Source organism: Chiloscyllium plagiosum, unplaced genomic scaffold (genome assembly GCF_037043375.1).
Source record: "Chiloscyllium plagiosum isolate Xiang-an unplaced genomic scaffold, Cpla_swu_hap1 HiC_scaffold_43, whole genome shotgun sequence".
NCBI lineage: Eukaryota > Metazoa > Chordata > Chondrichthyes > Orectolobiformes > Hemiscylliidae > Chiloscyllium > Chiloscyllium plagiosum.
The window spans coordinates 20,819,646-20,836,903 of NW_028270181.1; the positions used below are offsets into that span (position 1 = coordinate 20,819,646).

Consider the following 17,258-nt stretch of genomic DNA (forward strand, 5'->3'; position numbering starts at 1 on the left):
TACCAGCTGATGACAATGCACTCACCCAAGGCCCAGGATCCCTAATGGATACCAAGCCAAAGGTGAGTAAGGAATTGTGAGGTGGGCAATACAGGCAATACAGGTTGGCTGTCAGCATCCTCCCCCCACCTCACCCCACACCCGCTAAGTTTCCAAGCCAGATCTCACACTCGGGCAAGGAGTGCCTTTCAACGAAGAACCCCTCTCCCAGGGAGGTCACTGGCTAACCCAAGGTGGCCTTTGGGAGACAAGGAAAAGCAGACAGTTTCTATTTCAAACTCGAACCAGTGTTAAAGTTGTGGTGGGCTTAGGTCAATTGGTTCACTGATGAACCTAACTAATAGACCACTAGAAAGGGATAGGAATCCCACGATGGAAACTGATGTGGGACCTCTTCCACGATTAACTGGGCCACCATATTTCTTGAGGAGAAAGTGAGGTCTGCAGATGCTGGAGATCAGAGCTGAAAATGTGTTGCTGGAAAAGTGCAGCAGGTCAGGCATGAGGCTTATTCCTGAAGAAGGGCTTATGCTCGAATCGTCGATTCTCCTGTTCCCTGGATGCTGCCTGACCTGCTGCGCTTTTCCAGCAACACATTTTCAGCACCATATTTCTTGGCCTGATAGGCTACATTAAATCCTGTCAGAACAGAGAAAACCCAGTACTGTCTCCTCCGTAAAGCTGTTGAGCTTGTTGATGGGCAATTGAGAATTTCAGAAGAGTGATTGGTAGATATTCTGTGTAGGTTGGTTATGAAGGGTTACAGAACCTAGGCATGTTAATAAAGTTAAGATACAGGGCTTCAATATTTAAAAATCTATTTTTTCTTAATAAAAATATATTATATAAAAAAGATACAGGACTTCCAAGATCGAACTGAATGGTTGAAATGATTTGAGGGGCTGAATGGCCCACACCTGTTGCTAAGTTACAAAATGCAAATATCACGATTATAGGTGAAAAAAAGTGCATGTGTAGAAGTGAGAAGCTGGTGTTAGTTTCACTGGGCAATAATTGAAAATGCAGTCATTACAACCTCCAAACCCAGGCCGTTATTTAGAGTCAATTACTTCAGCAATGAAGAAAAGACAGCATTTCTAAATATATTTTTAAAGCTTTTTTTATCTGCAATGTTGATAGCTCCAAACGAGTGGAAAAAAAAATCAGAATTAGAAAAATTTAAACAAAAAGAATCTGGTGAGCTTTAACAAAGAAACAGTTTGCTTACACAGATGTCCTTCTTGTTCACTACAGGTATAATAGCCATGCCAGATTTAAAGGTTCCCTCATGACCTAATTAGCTTAGTAACTGAGCCTGATCTAACTTTGGCTTATCAGAGGAGAATTAATACTTTAACTTCACCAGCTTGGCAGGTGGCCTCACTGAAGTCCTTTTCTTTGCCTGGAGTATTTCCCTTTTCCATCTCCTCCTCACAAATCACAAGTTTCACCTGCCGGCACTTCCCTTCACACTGTGCCCCAGCCATGTGTTGAGCTTCCAGCTGGCCCCCTGGGAATGCCGGGAAGGGGCGGGGCAGCTTTGCTCATGGAACAAGACAGATGAGCTGTTAACATTATATCCTCCAGAGAAATAAAGCTCCATTTCTGCCAGGTCCCCCACATTGTGGCTTTGGCTGAGAGTTAAGTGAGCCTCCACTCTCGCAAGAAGGGCCAAGTGTTATCTTTGAAACCCTACAGTGTGGAAACAGGCCATTTGACCCAACAAGTCCACACCAACCCTTCAAAGCATAACCGACCCAGACCCATTCCTGTCCCCTATATTTACCCCTGACTAACCTACACATCTCTGAACATTAAGACTGATTCACCTAAGCTGAACATCTTTGGGAGGAAACTGGAGTACCCAGAGGAAACCCCACTCAGACATGGGGAAGAATGTGCAAACTCCACACAGTCACCTGAGGCTGAAATCAAACCCAGGTCCTTGGTGCTGTGAGGTAGCAGTGCTTACCACTGAGCCACCATGCCACTCCAATATCAGAATACACCAGAATCCCTAGAAGCCCAGCACCAATGAAACATATATGTACAAAATTATTTGGAACAATAAGCTTAGTTTTTCTGCATGCCAGTAGACATTCCACTTGGCAACAGACCCGATCCAAGTGCAGGCTATAGATTCACTCCTGCAATATTCTACAGCATTATCTACCCTCAGAGGCCTGCAGCATTACTGCTCTGCATAACAGGATGATCTTAAGTGGTAATAAAGAATTTGTGTTTATGTAATGCTTTTCACAATTTCACAATATCCCAAGACTCAAAGCCAGTTAATTAAGATTTGAAATTCACTGTTCCAATGTAGGAAAATGCAGCTCCCACAGACTTTAGCGTGATTGTGATAGTGGCAGTAATTGAAGAATATAAATAACCACAATACTGGGAGAAAACTCTTGAACAGCTCTTTCCATGGAATCAGAGTGGTCATCTTTTGGATCCGATCTTAAGCCAAGACCACATTTTCCATCACAATCTCTCCGGTCTACATGAGATGGAAAATGTGGTCTTGGCTTAAGATCGGATCCAAAAGATGACCACTCTGATTTGTCCCTCAGGTCCATGTTGATCGTCAAGTACCTATCTATTCTAATCTCATTTTCCAACACTTGGCCCCTAACCTTGCAGATACTTTTCTAATTGTCCCTCTGTTGTAACCTCTCCCCTCAACTGAGGCATCGTGACCCCCAGGTTAAACCACCATCAGTTGGCTCTCTACGAGATTATAGCAACGTTACTTTTTTTTAAAATGGTTATTCAATATCTAAATTGCACTTGCCAGTTAGCTGGATGGCTAATTTATGATTTGGAGTTATACCAACGGTGTGGGTTCAATTCCAGCAAAGGTTACAGTGAAGGACACTCCTTCTCAACCTTTCCCCTTTCCTGAGGTTAAACCATCACCAGTTGTCTCTCTCTATTGAGAGAGGAGCCCCTTGGTTGGAATCATAGAATCGCTACAGTGTGGAAGCAGGCTATTTGGCCCACCGAGTTACATCAGCCTCTGAACAGCATTCCACCCAGATCCACCCTGCTACCTATCCCTGTAACCTTGCATTTCCCATGGCTAACCCACCTAATCTGCACATCCCTGGATGTTATGGGTAATTTAGCATGACCAACTATCTAACCTTTGGAATGTGGGAGGAAATTGGAGCACCAGGAGGAGACCCACGCAGACATTGGGAGAATGTGCAAACTCCACACAATTGCCTGATGCCAGTCTCTAGGTTCACCAGGGCTGTGGCAACTTTACCATTTAATTTGGGGCAGCACGGTGGCACAGTGGTTAGCACTGCTGCCTCACAGCACCAGAGACCTGGGTTCAATTCATGCCTCAGGCAACTGTCTGTGTGGAGTTTGCCCATTCTCCCTGTGTCTGTGTGGGTTTCCTCCAGGTGCTCCGGTTTCCTCCCACAATCCAAAGATGTGCAGGTCAGGTGAATTAGCCATGCTAAATTGCCTGTACTGTTAGGTAAAGGGGTAAATGTAGGGGAATGGCTCTGGGGGGGTTGCTCGTTGGAGGGTCGGTGTGGACTTGTTGGGCTGAAGGGCCTGTTTCCACACTGTAAGTAATCTAATCTAATTTACCCTTCCCCTCCCTATGTAGGGGAAAGGTCATATTTAGCAAGTAGAAAATATCGAGTCAGATACATTAGGGACTTTTAAGCGACTCTTGGATAGGCACATGGACGATGGTACAATGAAGGTTATGTAGGTTAGTTTGATCTAAGACTAGTATAAAAGGCAGGCACAACGTTGAGGACCAAATGTGCTATACTGTTCTATGTTAAGGAGTTTGGGTTTCATTTATTAATGTCCAAATAAAATGTCAATTGGAAGAGTTCAGTCTAACACAGCCTACAAATCGATCATTAATCCCTCCCGGCACCCCCACCCCAACGGTCACGAACAGTGTAGAGAGAGAACGCGAGGAAAATCAGGCTCAAACTCCAGGAGGCGCAAAAATCAGCATCGATGCTTGGTGCAGTTTCTCCCAACAACACACAACCAGATGTTACATGCAGCACATAGGTCTGCTGAGAGTCTCCAGCACTGAGGGGGTAGGAACATGGTCACGGTCAATATTGCTGCTTTGAATTCGCTTAAAGTCACAAGTTCAACCAAAAAAAGCCCTCCTGTTGGGTAACATTCAAAAGGAATAGGACTGCACGGGATCGCAATGAAATAATTAATGTGTATATATAAGTTAATTCCCTCCAAATGGAAATGCCTGTGAAATTAGTCACACAGGCAGATCCGAATCCCCTCAGCCACTCCCAAATTCCCTCCCCTTGTAACTCCCCCCTGTCAAACCTTTTAAACATTCGAGCACAGTTACACAGTCAGGGGGGAGCACCGAACTTGCATGCAACTAGTTGGAGTCCCCCCCCCCCCCCCGCGTGCATTCACTGGAAAGTTATTTTGCAAAAACTGCTGCAGCAAAACAGTGGAGTTCTTCTCTTATCTGCTTTCCATCTGTGTCAGACGCACTGACAATGAACTTCAAGCCGTCTCGTTCCATGTAAAAGCGGACTGCGAGGAATTCCAAACTTGCTCGGCGGACTCTCAGCATTTCCTACATTCGTACAGAGTAGGGCTTTGGTGTGTGTGCGCTTGTGTAGAGAGAGTCGACTCACCATTTAACATGCCAGATTTTCACACCTTGGCTTTGCTTCGTTTAAGCGACTTGTCCGTATGAAGGCATGAAAATCCTGGGGGTCGTGGTTTTATTGACAGGACTCCTGGCTATAGGTAAGAAGTGCCCTTTTATGGCTCTCCAGATATTCAAATCTTTCACTGGAAGAGAGAGAGAAAAAAAAACAACAGGATGTGATCATTTCAATGTGCCACACAAGTTAGAAACTGTTTGGAGTCCTTTGGGAATTTTCTTCAGAAAACGCTGCAGTAATTTTCTACCCGGAGTCAGTTTAATTTTAAAACACTATGGCAGGAGGCCGATCGCTCCCGTGTTGGTCATCACTCATCTATGTATTCCAATCTCATTTGGCGTCTAACCATTTTTTTTAATCGACCTGTTTTTATACACCTCTGGAGCAGGTGAGACTCGAACCAGGGTCTCCTGTACCTCGCTGTGGGATTTCAAGAGCTCAACTACCTCCCTGCCTGGAAGGTTCCTGCATGCAGCACCCTTTTTGAGTCAGTGGATTTCAGATGACATCCCCCCCCCCCCCCCCAACCCCATTCTGTGGGTGAAATGTTTTCCTCTAAATCTCCTGTTCCTTTGCCGCCTTATCTGCTCCCTCCACCATTTCCCAATTGTAATCTTTGCCCCCCTCTACTAACAGGAAGAGTTTCTCCCCCATGTCCCTTAGAACTTGGTACACCTCAAATAGATCAAGGTGGCACTGCATGGCTCAGTGGTTAGCACTGCTGCCTCACAGCACCTGGGACTTGGGTTTGACCCCACTCTTGGGTGACTGTCTGTGTGGAGTTTGCACATTCTCCCTGTGTCTGTGTGGGGTTCCACCAGGTGCTCTGCTGTCCAGAGATGTGCAGGTTAGATGGATTGGCCATGCTAGATTGCCCATCGTATCTCGGAATGTGCAGGTGCAGCTACGTGCCCTCCATAGCTGACTTAGACAACACACTGGTGAATCTCCTCTATATCCTCTCTCGGTCATTCACATCTTTCCTCTTGTCAACTCAATGCACCTTTTCCACAGGTTTTAGCTTGGGCAGAGTACGTGCTATTATCCAACATTTCCTTCATCTGTTCGTCTGCCTACCCCTAGTTGGTTCATTGGCCTGTCAATAGGGAGTGGGTCAGTTGGATGCCCACTCCTCTGCAGGTCACAGACAGTAAGGTGGCACCTCCCTTTCTCTCACTTTCCCATGCCAGCCTAGCATCATTCAGACCCAGTGCTGTTCACCCATTATCCCAGTGTCTACAGACAATCTCATCCTATTCTCCATATGGAAATGGCGGGGGTTGGTGGGTGTGTGGTAAAGAAGAGAGAACCAGCTATAAGATAGAAAGTATATTGCGGTACTTTGAATGCAAAATTTTGATTTTCACCCTCTCTGGGTACTTTACAGCTTTAAGGGAATCCTCGCTGAGTATTGTAAACTGCCACTACAATCCTGTCTTCGAGTTTGTGTTTTTGCAGTGCACACAGTCAAAACTATGCTGATTTGTGCCAGTTTGTGTTCGATGATACAGCGTGATTCTGTAAAAGGAAATGACTTTCCAAGCTTGAACTGTAGTACACCCAGACTGTTGTGCTGTCTGCAGCCGTTTCAAATGTTCACAATTTCCCACATGATCAAATGAAACAAAACAGTACTTTTGGCCCATTGGGTCTATGCAGGTTCTTTAAGAACAAAGAACAAAGAAAATTACAGCACAGGAACAGACCCTAAGGCCCTCCAAGCCTGCGTCGATCCTCTGTCTAAACCTGTCACCTATTTTCTAAGGATCTGTATTCCTCTGCTCCTTCCCCATTCATATATCTGTCTAGATAAATCTTAAATGATGCTATCGTGCCCACCTCTACCACCTTTGCTGGCAACATGTTCCAGGCACTCACCACCCTCTGCGTAAAGAACTTTCCATGCATATCTCACTTAAACATTTCCTCTTTCAACTTGAACTCATGACCCCAAGTAATTGAGGCCCCCACTCTGGGGGAAAAAGCTTCTTGCTATCCACCCTGTCTATACCTCTCATGATTTTGTAGACCTCAGTCAGAGCCACCCTCAACATCCGTCTTTCTAATGAAAATAATCCTAATCTGCTCAACCTCGCTTCATAGCTAGTGCTCTCCAAAACAGGCAACACCCTGGTGAACCTCCTCTGCACCGTCTCCAAAGCATTCACATCTTTCTGGTAATGTCGTGACCAGAACTGTACGCAGTATTCCAAATGTAGCTAAACCAACGTCCTATACAACTGTAACATGACCTGCCAACTCTTGTACTCAATACCCTGTCCGAAGAAGGAAAGCATGCCATATGCCTTCTTGACCACTCTATTGACCTGCATTGCCACCTTCAGGGTACAATGGACCTGAACACCCTGATCTCTCTGTACATCAATTTTCTCTAGGGCTTTTTTTGTTTACCGTATAGTTCGCTCTTGAATTGGGTCTTCCAAAATGCATCACCTCACAATTGCCCAGATTGAACTCCATCTGCCATTTCTCTGCCCAGCTCTCTGATCTACCTATATTCTGCTGCATTTTTTAACAGTCCCCTTCACTATCTGCAACTCCACCAATCTTAGTGTCATCTGCAAACTTGCTAATTAGACCATCTATACCTTCCTCCAGATCATTTATATATATCATAAACAGTGGATCCAACATGGATCCCTGTGCAACACCACTGGTCACAGTCCTCCATTTTGAGAAACTCCCTTCCTCTACTACTCTCTGTCTCCTGCTGCCCAGCCAGTTCTCTATTTGTTCTCACTAGTACACCCTGGATCCCATGCGACCACACTTTCTCCATCAGCCTACCATGGGGAACCTTATCAAGTGCCTTACTAAAGTCTGTGTCTCTGACATCGACAGCCCTTCCCTCATCAATCAACTTTGCCAACTCTTGTAGTCAATACCCTGTCCGAAGAAGGAAAGCATGCCGCATGCCTTCTTGATCACTCTATTGACGTGCATTGCCACCTTCAGAGAATTCTATTAAGTTGGTAAGACATGACCTTCCCTGCACAAAACTGTGGGCGGCACGGTGGCACAGTGGTTAGCACTGCTGCCTCACAGCGCCAGAGACCCGGGTTCAATTCCCGACTCAGGCGACTGACTGTGTGGAGTTTGCACGTTCTCCCCATGTCTGCGTGGGTTTCCTCCGGGTGCTCCGGTTTCCTCCCACAGTCCAAAGATGTGCAGGTCAGGTGAATTGGCCATGCTAAATTGCCCGTAGTGTTAGGTCAAGGGGTAAAATGTAGGGGAATGGGTGGGTTGCGCTTCGGCGGGTCGGTGTGGACTTGTTGGGCCGAAGGGCCTGTTTCCACACTGTAAGTAATCTAATCTAATCTAAAAAAAACCATGTTGCCTATCACTGATAAGCCAATTTTCTTCCTAATGTAAGTATCTTCCCTACCACTGATGTCAGCTTCACTAGCCTATAATTGCATGGATCATCCCTGCTACTCTTCTTAAACCAGGGGATAACATTAGTAATTCTCCAGTCCTCCAGGACCTCACCTGTATTCATGAATACTGCAAAGCTATCTGTTATCGGCAGATATCTGTAAAACCATTGTTCAGTTGGTTTCAAACCTCTTCCCTTTCCCCATAGCCCTGCAATTTGTCCCCTTCAAATATTCACACAATTTTGAAAAGTTCCTGGTTTCTGTGATGCCCTGCCCATGTTAAATGCTTTGCTATTTAGATTTTTAAATCTGCAGCCTTCTAAACAAAATGTTGCAGTGGTGACTTTTTAATGTCTGTTTGGAGTTTGCACCTTCTCCCCGTGTCTGCGTAGGTTTCCTCCAGGTACTCCAGTTTCCTCACACAGTCCAAAGATGTGCAGGTTAAGTGAATTGGCCATGCTAAATTGCCCATAGTGTTAGGTGCATTAGTCAGAGGTAAATGTAGGGGAATGAGTCTGGGTGGGTTGCTCTTTGGTGAGGACTTGTTGGGCCGAAGAGCCTGTTTCCTCACTGTAGGGAATCTAATCATCTAATCTACAGCAATTTGGAGTGGCATGGTGGCTCGGTGGTTAGCACTGCTGCTTCACAGCACCAGGGACCTGGGTTCAATTCCATCCTCAGGTGACTCTCTGTATGGAGTTTCTGCATTTTCCCTGTGTCTGTGGGTTTGCTCTGGACATTCCTGATGAAGGACTGAAGCCCAAAACATCTACTGTCCTGCTCCTTGGATGCTGCCTGACCTGCTGTGCTTTTCCAGCGCCATGCTTTTTGAATGCCCTTTTCTCCCGCAATTCAAGGTGTGCAGGTTAGGTGGATTGGCCATGCTAAATTTCCCTGTCGTGTCCAGGGATGTGCATGCTAGGTAGATCAGCCAAGGGAAATGCAGTATTACAGGGATGGGGTGAATCTGGGTGGGATGCACTTCAGAGGGTCAGTGTGGACTCAATGGGCTGAGTAGTCTGCACCTGCACTGTAGAGTTTCTATGATCCCTCCCTCCACTATTGATAATGGAGGTTGCTGGATAAATCCGAATGCCCCAAATTTGTTTCATCCCTGCCTGCACCCTGTCTAGTTATAAAAGTGGAGCACTTCTTTCTGCAACAGAACTTAGAATGGTAACTTGCATGTTGCAAAACACCCAGGAAAGCCTAAGGCTGGTCTCTCCCAAAGTTCAAAAGGCAGAACAAGCCACTCAAAGTGTCTGGAGAGCTTTGTTTTACAGTAAATGGGAGTTATACTGCAGCCAGCACACACTCGAGATGCTTGCAAGACTCTTTTAGAAGACCTCCAAGGATTAGGATCTTAGGGTGAGTCAGGTAACATGAGGTGACCACTTTCATGCACTGATAGATAACTTTCATGCTCACATGCAATAGTATTTGGTATCTTCCCCAGCAAAATGGGTATGAGAGGCCTTACATTTGCCTGTATTACTTACAAGCAAAGTGGTTTTGAGACTTTCTAGTTACTTGATGTTTGGCCCAGTTTAAAAGGAGCAAACCATGAAGAATGAAACAAACCGTGTCCGTGCCAACACATGATGTACTTGCTTGCGGCAATGCTATTTATTTTGGACTCTACTTTTGAGGGCAATGTAGATGGTGCAAGTTTTATCAGTAGGAGGGTGGGGATTGTAACTGTGCAGAGTTCTGCACAACAGTACAGTATTGAGGTAAGAGAGTTCTACAAGCCATGCAACATTGCAAAGGAAGCACATGTGGGGCAAAAGGCATTTGGCACTCTTGCCTTTATTGCTCAGTCTTTTGAGTATAGGAGTTGGGAAATCATGTTGAGGTTGTATAGGACATTGGTGAGACCTCTTCTGGAGTACTGTGCCCAGTTCTGGTTGTCGAGTTATAGGGAGGATACTATTAAGCTGGAGAAGGTTCACCAAGATATTGCTGGGTTTGGAAGGTTTGAGTTATAAAGAAAGACTGAATAGGCTGGGACTTCTTTCACAGGACCGTAGGAGATTGAGAGGCGGCCTTACACAATATAAAATAATGAAGGGTATAGATAGAGTTAATGGTAATTGTCTTTTCCCCTAGGATGGGGGATTTCAAGACTTGGAGGTACATTTTTAGGGTGAGGAGAGAGAGATTTAAAATGACACGAGGAGTAAATATTCCACACACGAGGGTGGTTCGTGTGTGGAATGAACTTCCAGAAGATGTGGTTGGTGCAGGTACAATTACAATATTTAGAAGACATTTGAATAAGTACATGAGGAGGAAAGGTTTGGAGAGATATGAGCCAGGACCAGACATGTGGGACTAGTTTAGTTTGGGATTAAGGTCTGCATGGACTGGTTGGGCCAAAGGGTCTGTATCCATGCTGTAAAACTTTATGACTCTATGAGCTGAATGTTCCAAAGTTAGCTCAACAGCTATTGTCCCACACCCAAATATCTTTGTTTTCAGTTAATGATAAAGTTAAACAAAATTGTTTGCTGCAATTATCTAGGAATTATCTGGTATAACCATTCATTAAAATATTTGAGATGCCTTATAATTTTAGTGCATATGGTGTGCGTGTGTGTGTCAGTGTGTTAATGCCCAGCTGTCTGCTAGTAGTGATCAACTGGGCCCTCTGACAGCATTTAAAATCCAGATCATGATGAATCCAAATGCTATTCTGTCTGTGAACTGCAAGGATTCTATGTGAGCAAAGATGCCGAAGAGAGCAAAAGACCCACTATGTTCTTCTGCTAGGAGCAACTCCATAGGAAGGTAACTGGCTGTGAGTAAAATCACAAATTGTATAATGATTTCAGAAAGAAATGCAATAGCATTGAGGTTTATTGATATAAATGCATTTGTTATGAATCCCGGTGTTACTCAGGTGCTCAGTATCCTGGACTGAACAGGAGCTTGGGAAGATTATTCCGTTATTCAGTGAGAAAATTACTGATTTATACCTTACCCCAACTATTTTTTTCAATTCCATAACTTTAATACTTTAAGCAATTAAAAGTCTATAAGTCTCAAATATGAAATTTTCAATTGATGAGCCCCTACATTCCAGTCATTTTTGAGGGAGAGAGTCAAAAAGTTTTGTAGCAAAGCTTTGTGACATTATCCCCAGCAAGAATTGGAAGGTTGTGCCTGTTTTGTTTCAGACTGCCTCATCAGAGGAAATATTTTTTTTTCTCGATCTACTCTGGTCGAATCCAAATGCACCCTTTGATCGTTGGCACCAAAAGAGTACAGGTTTAACATATCTAATCTGTCCTCATTTTCACCTTTGATTCACTCTGGTGAAATAAAGCTAAAGTACTCGGTAGATCTGGCACCATCTGTGGAGAGGGTTAATATTTCCAGCTCCGTGAGTTCTGCTGCCAAACAGAAGAAAGTCTAGAAGTCTGAAGAAGGGTAAGTGGACGAGAAGCATTAACTCTGATTCTCTCCACAGATGCTGCCAGACCTGCCGAGTTTCTCCAGCAATTCCTGTTTGTGTTTCAGATTTCCAGTCTCCACTGTCCTTTGGTTTTCTTTTTATTACAGGAGAAAATCTAGTCCTTTACCCCAGTCAGGGGTGTTACCATGGCAGTGTGCCATGGTAATCATTGTAGGGTCTGGTGATACTAATCTAATGCTTCCTGTGGCTATGGATGGCACACTAAAGATTTCTGCTGGATCATGCCCAGGTTGTCCATGACTTCCTGTAATATCTTGGACATGGAATGTGAGCCCTGGTCTGATTGGATCTGTCCAAGAGGACTATGGTGAGGGTGAGGAATATGGTTCTCAGACGAATAGCCCCTGGAAAACAGCTAGCCATGCTCATGATGTCGAGGAGATACTGGTAGTCAGCATTCCCTCTGAGTGTGCTGTAAAATAGTGAAGAAGGTGTTTGGTATGCTTTCTTTTATTGGTCAAAGCATTAGGTATAGGAGTTGGGAGGTCATGTTGCGGCTGTACAGCACATTGGTTAGACCAGTTTTGGAATATTGTGTGCAATTCTGGTCTCCCTCCTATTGGAAGGATGTTGTGAAACTTGAGAGGGTTCAAAAATGATTTACAAGGATGTTGCCAGGGTTGGAGGATTTGAGCTATAGGGAGAGGCTGAATAGACTGGGGCTGTTTTCCTGGAGCGTCGGAGGCTGAGGAAATGACCTTATGGAGGTTTATAAAATCATGAGGGGCATGGATAGGATAAATGGACAAAGTCTTTTCCCTGGGGTGGGGGAGTCCAGAATTACAGAGCATAGGTTTAGGGTGAGAGGGGAAAGATATAAAAGAGACCTAAGGGGCAACTTTTTCACGCAGAAGGTGGTACGTATATGGAATGAGCTGCTAGAGGAAGTGGCACTTAAAAGGCATCTAGAAGTGTATATGAATAGGAAGGGTTTAGAGGGATATGGGCCAAGTGCTGGCAAATGTGACTAGATTAGGTTAGGATATCTGGTCGGCATGGATGAGTTGGACTGAAGAGTCTGTTTCTGTGCTGTGCATCTCTGAGTCTATGACTTGCTTTGAGGTTCCATGCATAAAGCATTGTCTTCCTGTTCCAAATGTCAGTGCCACACATGGACCTTGGAGGGAAAAAGAAAATGAGGGAACTCTGCTAAGATTCCCCACCCCAACTTTTCTTTTGGGCAGGGGTCCCACACTACCACCTTTCTGTTTTGATGAATGCTTTACAAGAAATGGCACAGGATTCAGGTGCAGTTCCTCTTGTGGTCTGTGGGCTTTCCGTCACCAATCTGGCAGTTTCTGCAAACATTTTACAACAACCTCTTGGGGCTGTGGCCAGTAAAAACACTGGCTGGTATAAGCCTGGGTTTTGCATGCCCAACCATTGAAGGATGCTGTGATACCTCTCCAGTACCTTGCCATCACTCACTCACTCTGTCTCGCTGTCTACTCCTCTCTTTGCAGGTCTGTCAGCGACTCTCCACTTAAACTTCAGAAAGATATTTTTAATACAGGGACTGTTCTGCTTCTGCTGCCATTTGAGCTAGTGGCTTCTAACAGTAGCTCAGCCTTTTCAGCTTCTGCTGAGAAAGTTTGATTTGTTACCTCCCTTGAGGTCTTCTAGAGCCCCTGGCAAGGTTTCAGGTAACCAGGTTGGAAGGTGTTCTGTTGGCCATCTCAGCCTCACTGGCCAAGTCATGGAAAATGCCGTACACTTTCTCCTGCAACAGTTCCACCTCCGTTGATCTCAACAGGCTTCTCAGAGAGCAGTAGGGGTGCTATGATCTTTGATTTCCCTCCAAGGCCATTTGCTGCATCCTTCACTCTCTCTTCACAGTGCCTCAGTACTTGCTGCTTTCTGATTGGAAAGTCATACAGGTTCCAAGCTGTAGGGTTTGGCCCCAGTGTCCCTCCGTATTGCTACAAGTTGCTTGCCCTCACTGTGGGCAAATGTGGCCACTCTACATTCAGACTTGCAGGGATTTGTTTAATCTCATCCCCACTCTCAGGTATGCCTTTCACAAGGATTTTACAGCCTCAGACAGAGCTATCAGCAAGCCTGTTCTGCTCTGACAGTATTTTCAACATGAGGTGTGTGCGTGTGCCCCCAATAAATCCCACTGGTTTTTCCCATAGCTTCCAGCAGTTGGCCTAGACACCCCCCTCTCCTCCACCTCCGGCACAGCTTCTCTACCTCCCTTTCCATTTCAGAGCCAGTCTTTCTGTCCTGAGCAGGGAACTCAGTGTTTCCCTTCCTATCCCTCGGTTGCTGTACCTCTAGCCTTTTCCAGTTGTTTGGAGGTGACTGGGGGAGGGTTTCTTCAAGAACAGAGGTTTGTAGTTCAGCTCGTGATTATCAGCCAGTGGTTGCCCACCTAGTCCCAGTCACTCTCTGTTCCTCGAGGTGTGTTCTTATTGGATGTGTGATGGTGTTTATGATCTCCTCAAGGAGAGTTGTTTCACAGAATTTCTTTTCCTAAGTTGGCTCTGTTTCAAGTATCTATACCCACATGCCAAAAGCTAGCTGCTTAAGCCTTTCAACTTCCAGGTACATCTGAAATTTTGACAGCATACCTGCAGCAACATGCACTTAAAATGGTCTTTTTGTGCCACCAATGGCATTGTCCTCGGGTAAAGAAGATCTTTTGTGAGCTTTCCACAAAGGTTTCCAGTGCAATAATGAAGACTAATGTTGATCCAGCCACTTGAACTGCTGGGCCACCTGCTTAAAAGAGATAAAGAAAGTTTCTCCTTCTACCTCCTCAAATCCAGGAATCGAATGAGCAAATTGAATTGCCTCCACCTTCAAGTCTGAACTTAATGGTGTCACGATGGGCCATATCAGATTTTTCCTTCTCTGCTCGAGCGGTCCTTTTCATGTGGCTTTTTCTGAAAATCTCTTTCCTTGCTCTGCACTCTGTTTTCTTTGTCTTGTTTTTATGCTTTCCCTTTCTCACACTTCAAATTTGCGCTGATCCAATTTTAATCACTTCACCAGTACTCTCTCCATTCCATTAATTTCGGTTTACACATGTTTTTAAAAGGTTTCTGGGTTTTTTTTAGGCCAAACTCTAATCCCAAACACCTCAGTAATTCTGCTAACTCTTTGAGGCAAAGAATACTTAAATCCTCAAATTTAACTTTTCCCACAATTCGCTTAGGAATATGCTGGTATCGAATGAAGATGTTTCTATAATGTAACAATACAAATTCTGGAAAGCCTTTGCAATTCCTCCTTTTAAAAATTGGTTTCAAAGTGACTATTCTCTAATTTGTTTGTTTCCATCTGTGGATTCAAGTCATGGCACAAGCCCCCATTGCTTCTGGTCAAACTTCCAGTGAGGTTCCCCGATTCATTAAAATGTCAAGCAACCTACCTCAAACTTGAAATGCATGGTGCTGGAAAAGCACAGCAGGTCAGGCAGCATCTGAGGAACAGGAGAGTCGACGTTTCAGGCACAAGCCCTTCATCAGTAATGTCCTACCCTGAACTCTTAAGCTCCCAAGAGGAGATGAATTAATTGGCTCCCCTTTCTCTTTCACTCACTTGCTCAGTCGGTTGTAACTTAAAAATAGTCCCTTCTCTACAGATCCAAATTAGCTTATGTTTTAAAAGAAGCCAATTGCACTAAGTTCCTTGAGGTAAAATTGATTTTATTGCTTGCTAAATCTGAGAAATATTAGAGACGAAAAGTCATCTTTTTGAAAAGATGTACAAATCAGCTTGGTAGCTGAATTGTTCAAAGTGTAGATAGTTAAATGTTGTGGCTACTGCAGTAAAGATTACAGGTAGCATTGATGTTGTAGTTGGACAATCAGTTTCATTACCCTTAGTTTTGCACATCCATTGAGATTTTGTATTTTTGATGCCTTTTGACTGCAAGTGAATTCCAGCATTCAAGATGAGAATGTTCTTTTGTCCCCTTCTCCCTTTGTCTGGTTTATAGCACTTGGAGTGAGACAGAATTTCCTTTACCTTAAATTTTAGCATAGTGTAACTAGGGGATACTTTGTGACCTTCACAGTGTGCTAATACATAAACCCAGGCAGGTAAACATGAGGACGTTCAGTTCCACTTGCACACTCCTGAGGAGTTCGGTAACTGACTTTTTTTAAAAAAAACCTTTGTCCTTTGCCTTTTCCCTTGCAAGAATACACCTGTCAGCCATTTGAAGCACAATCCTCAGGAGGTGACTTACTGTTGTGAAGGGGATTGCCAACCACTTGTAGTCATAAGAGGTGACAGTCTAGTCAATTTTGATTTGCCTCTTTCCCCTTTGAAGGACTGTTGTTTGAAGTTCTCTATTGCTTTCTCTCTCTGGAGTGTTTGCTTTCTCACATAGTCTTTCAGCCACTTAATTTGCAAAGCACATTTTGGATTTAAGAGTTAAAACTATCCACATTAACTTCGGGTTTCAATCTGTTGTCATGCCACAAGATAAAGTCCAAGCGTGCATTTTTCTGGTCAGAGTTTTATTCCAACCCACACACAACTGACTCCAACATCACTCTTTCCCATTCATAAAGATATTTTGATTGATCTATTCAGAGATAGTATGACCAGGTTCCAGGCCTGGTGGTTGGTGTTAGCTGGCCAATCGTGATGTTGACTGCAACCTATTGAGATGCACGCAGCCAGAAAGGAAATTAATGGGGAACGCTGGTTATGACAACACCTCTGGAGCAGGAGGGACTTGAACCCAGGCCTCCCACCACTGCCACACAAGAACTCTCTTCACCACCCCTCCTCCCCAGTGAAATTCTCACACCGTTACCTCCAATTAATGGTGCAGTCACCTGTTCCACTTGGCCTCAGGCATTCTTTCTAGCCCTTGCTTGACAATAACAGACCATCTCCAAGGCCTGAGAATCAATGCACTGAATGGGTGAATGGAGCCAAGTTAGGAATGTCTGCCTTGGTCTGCTTTGTATGAAAGAAGTGATGGAAGTTGAAGTACTGGCCTTTTACCTCAGGAAACTTGGAACCTAATTGAGTCTAGATTCATGAAATAATCTCGAGCATGAAAGTTCACTGTGAGTTTGAGTAAATGTCATTGTGGACATGTCATTATGAATTTCTCCAGGAAACGATTGTAGGAATTGAGCATTGCTTTGAGTGACAGGTGAACAACAAAGAGTTCTGTGCTCTCGGCAGGTGGCTATTCGTGCCTGCAGCACATCTCTTGTTGACGCATGTTTCTGCACACTCAGCTTCTCACTGTTTTCACAGCCACTTGCTTAACTCAGCACTGCTAAAGATAGTCTGTAATGTGATTTGACAGTAAACATAGGGTGGGGAGGGTGGTTAATAGCAAACGCACCATGGGGTCTGTTTAAATCAACGTGTAATGAGTTCAAGATACCACTGACATTTGCACTAAGCACATTGTCCTTACTTCTCATTGGCAGTGGCCCAACGATGTCTCTTTGGTTTTCAATAATGGGGGAACATCTTTAAAAGTTGCCATTTGGTGTAGATATTTGCTGAAGTTTACAACAAATATAAAGGGAAGCTTAATTGTATTGGCTGGAGTTGTTCAAAGTACAGCCAAACTGTGACTTATGCTTATGTTGCAAAATGAAGGGAGGTTTTTTGCTAAGAATGAATCATTGTCTTGTCAGGGATCTCACTGACTTCACTAGATTGTTTGACACAACTATACTTGGCATTGGCAAAAATAAATTCACTGGG

General features: G+C 44.4%; 1 protein-coding gene across 2 annotated transcripts in view; it reads left to right on the plus strand.

The window, feature by feature from the left end:
- The first annotated feature begins 4,410 nt into the window (after positions 1-4,410).
- Positions 4,411-17,258, plus strand: part of vstm4a (V-set and transmembrane domain containing 4a) — a 66,364-nt gene continuing 53,516 nt past the window's right edge. For both annotated transcript variants that reach the window (XM_043678832.2, XM_043678833.2), the window contains exon 1: positions 4,411-4,773. In XM_043678832.2, the coding sequence (XP_043534767.1) occupies positions 4,725-4,773 (49 nt within the window). In that variant the 5' untranslated portion in view covers positions 4,411-4,724. The remainder of the gene's footprint in view (positions 4,774-17,258) is intronic.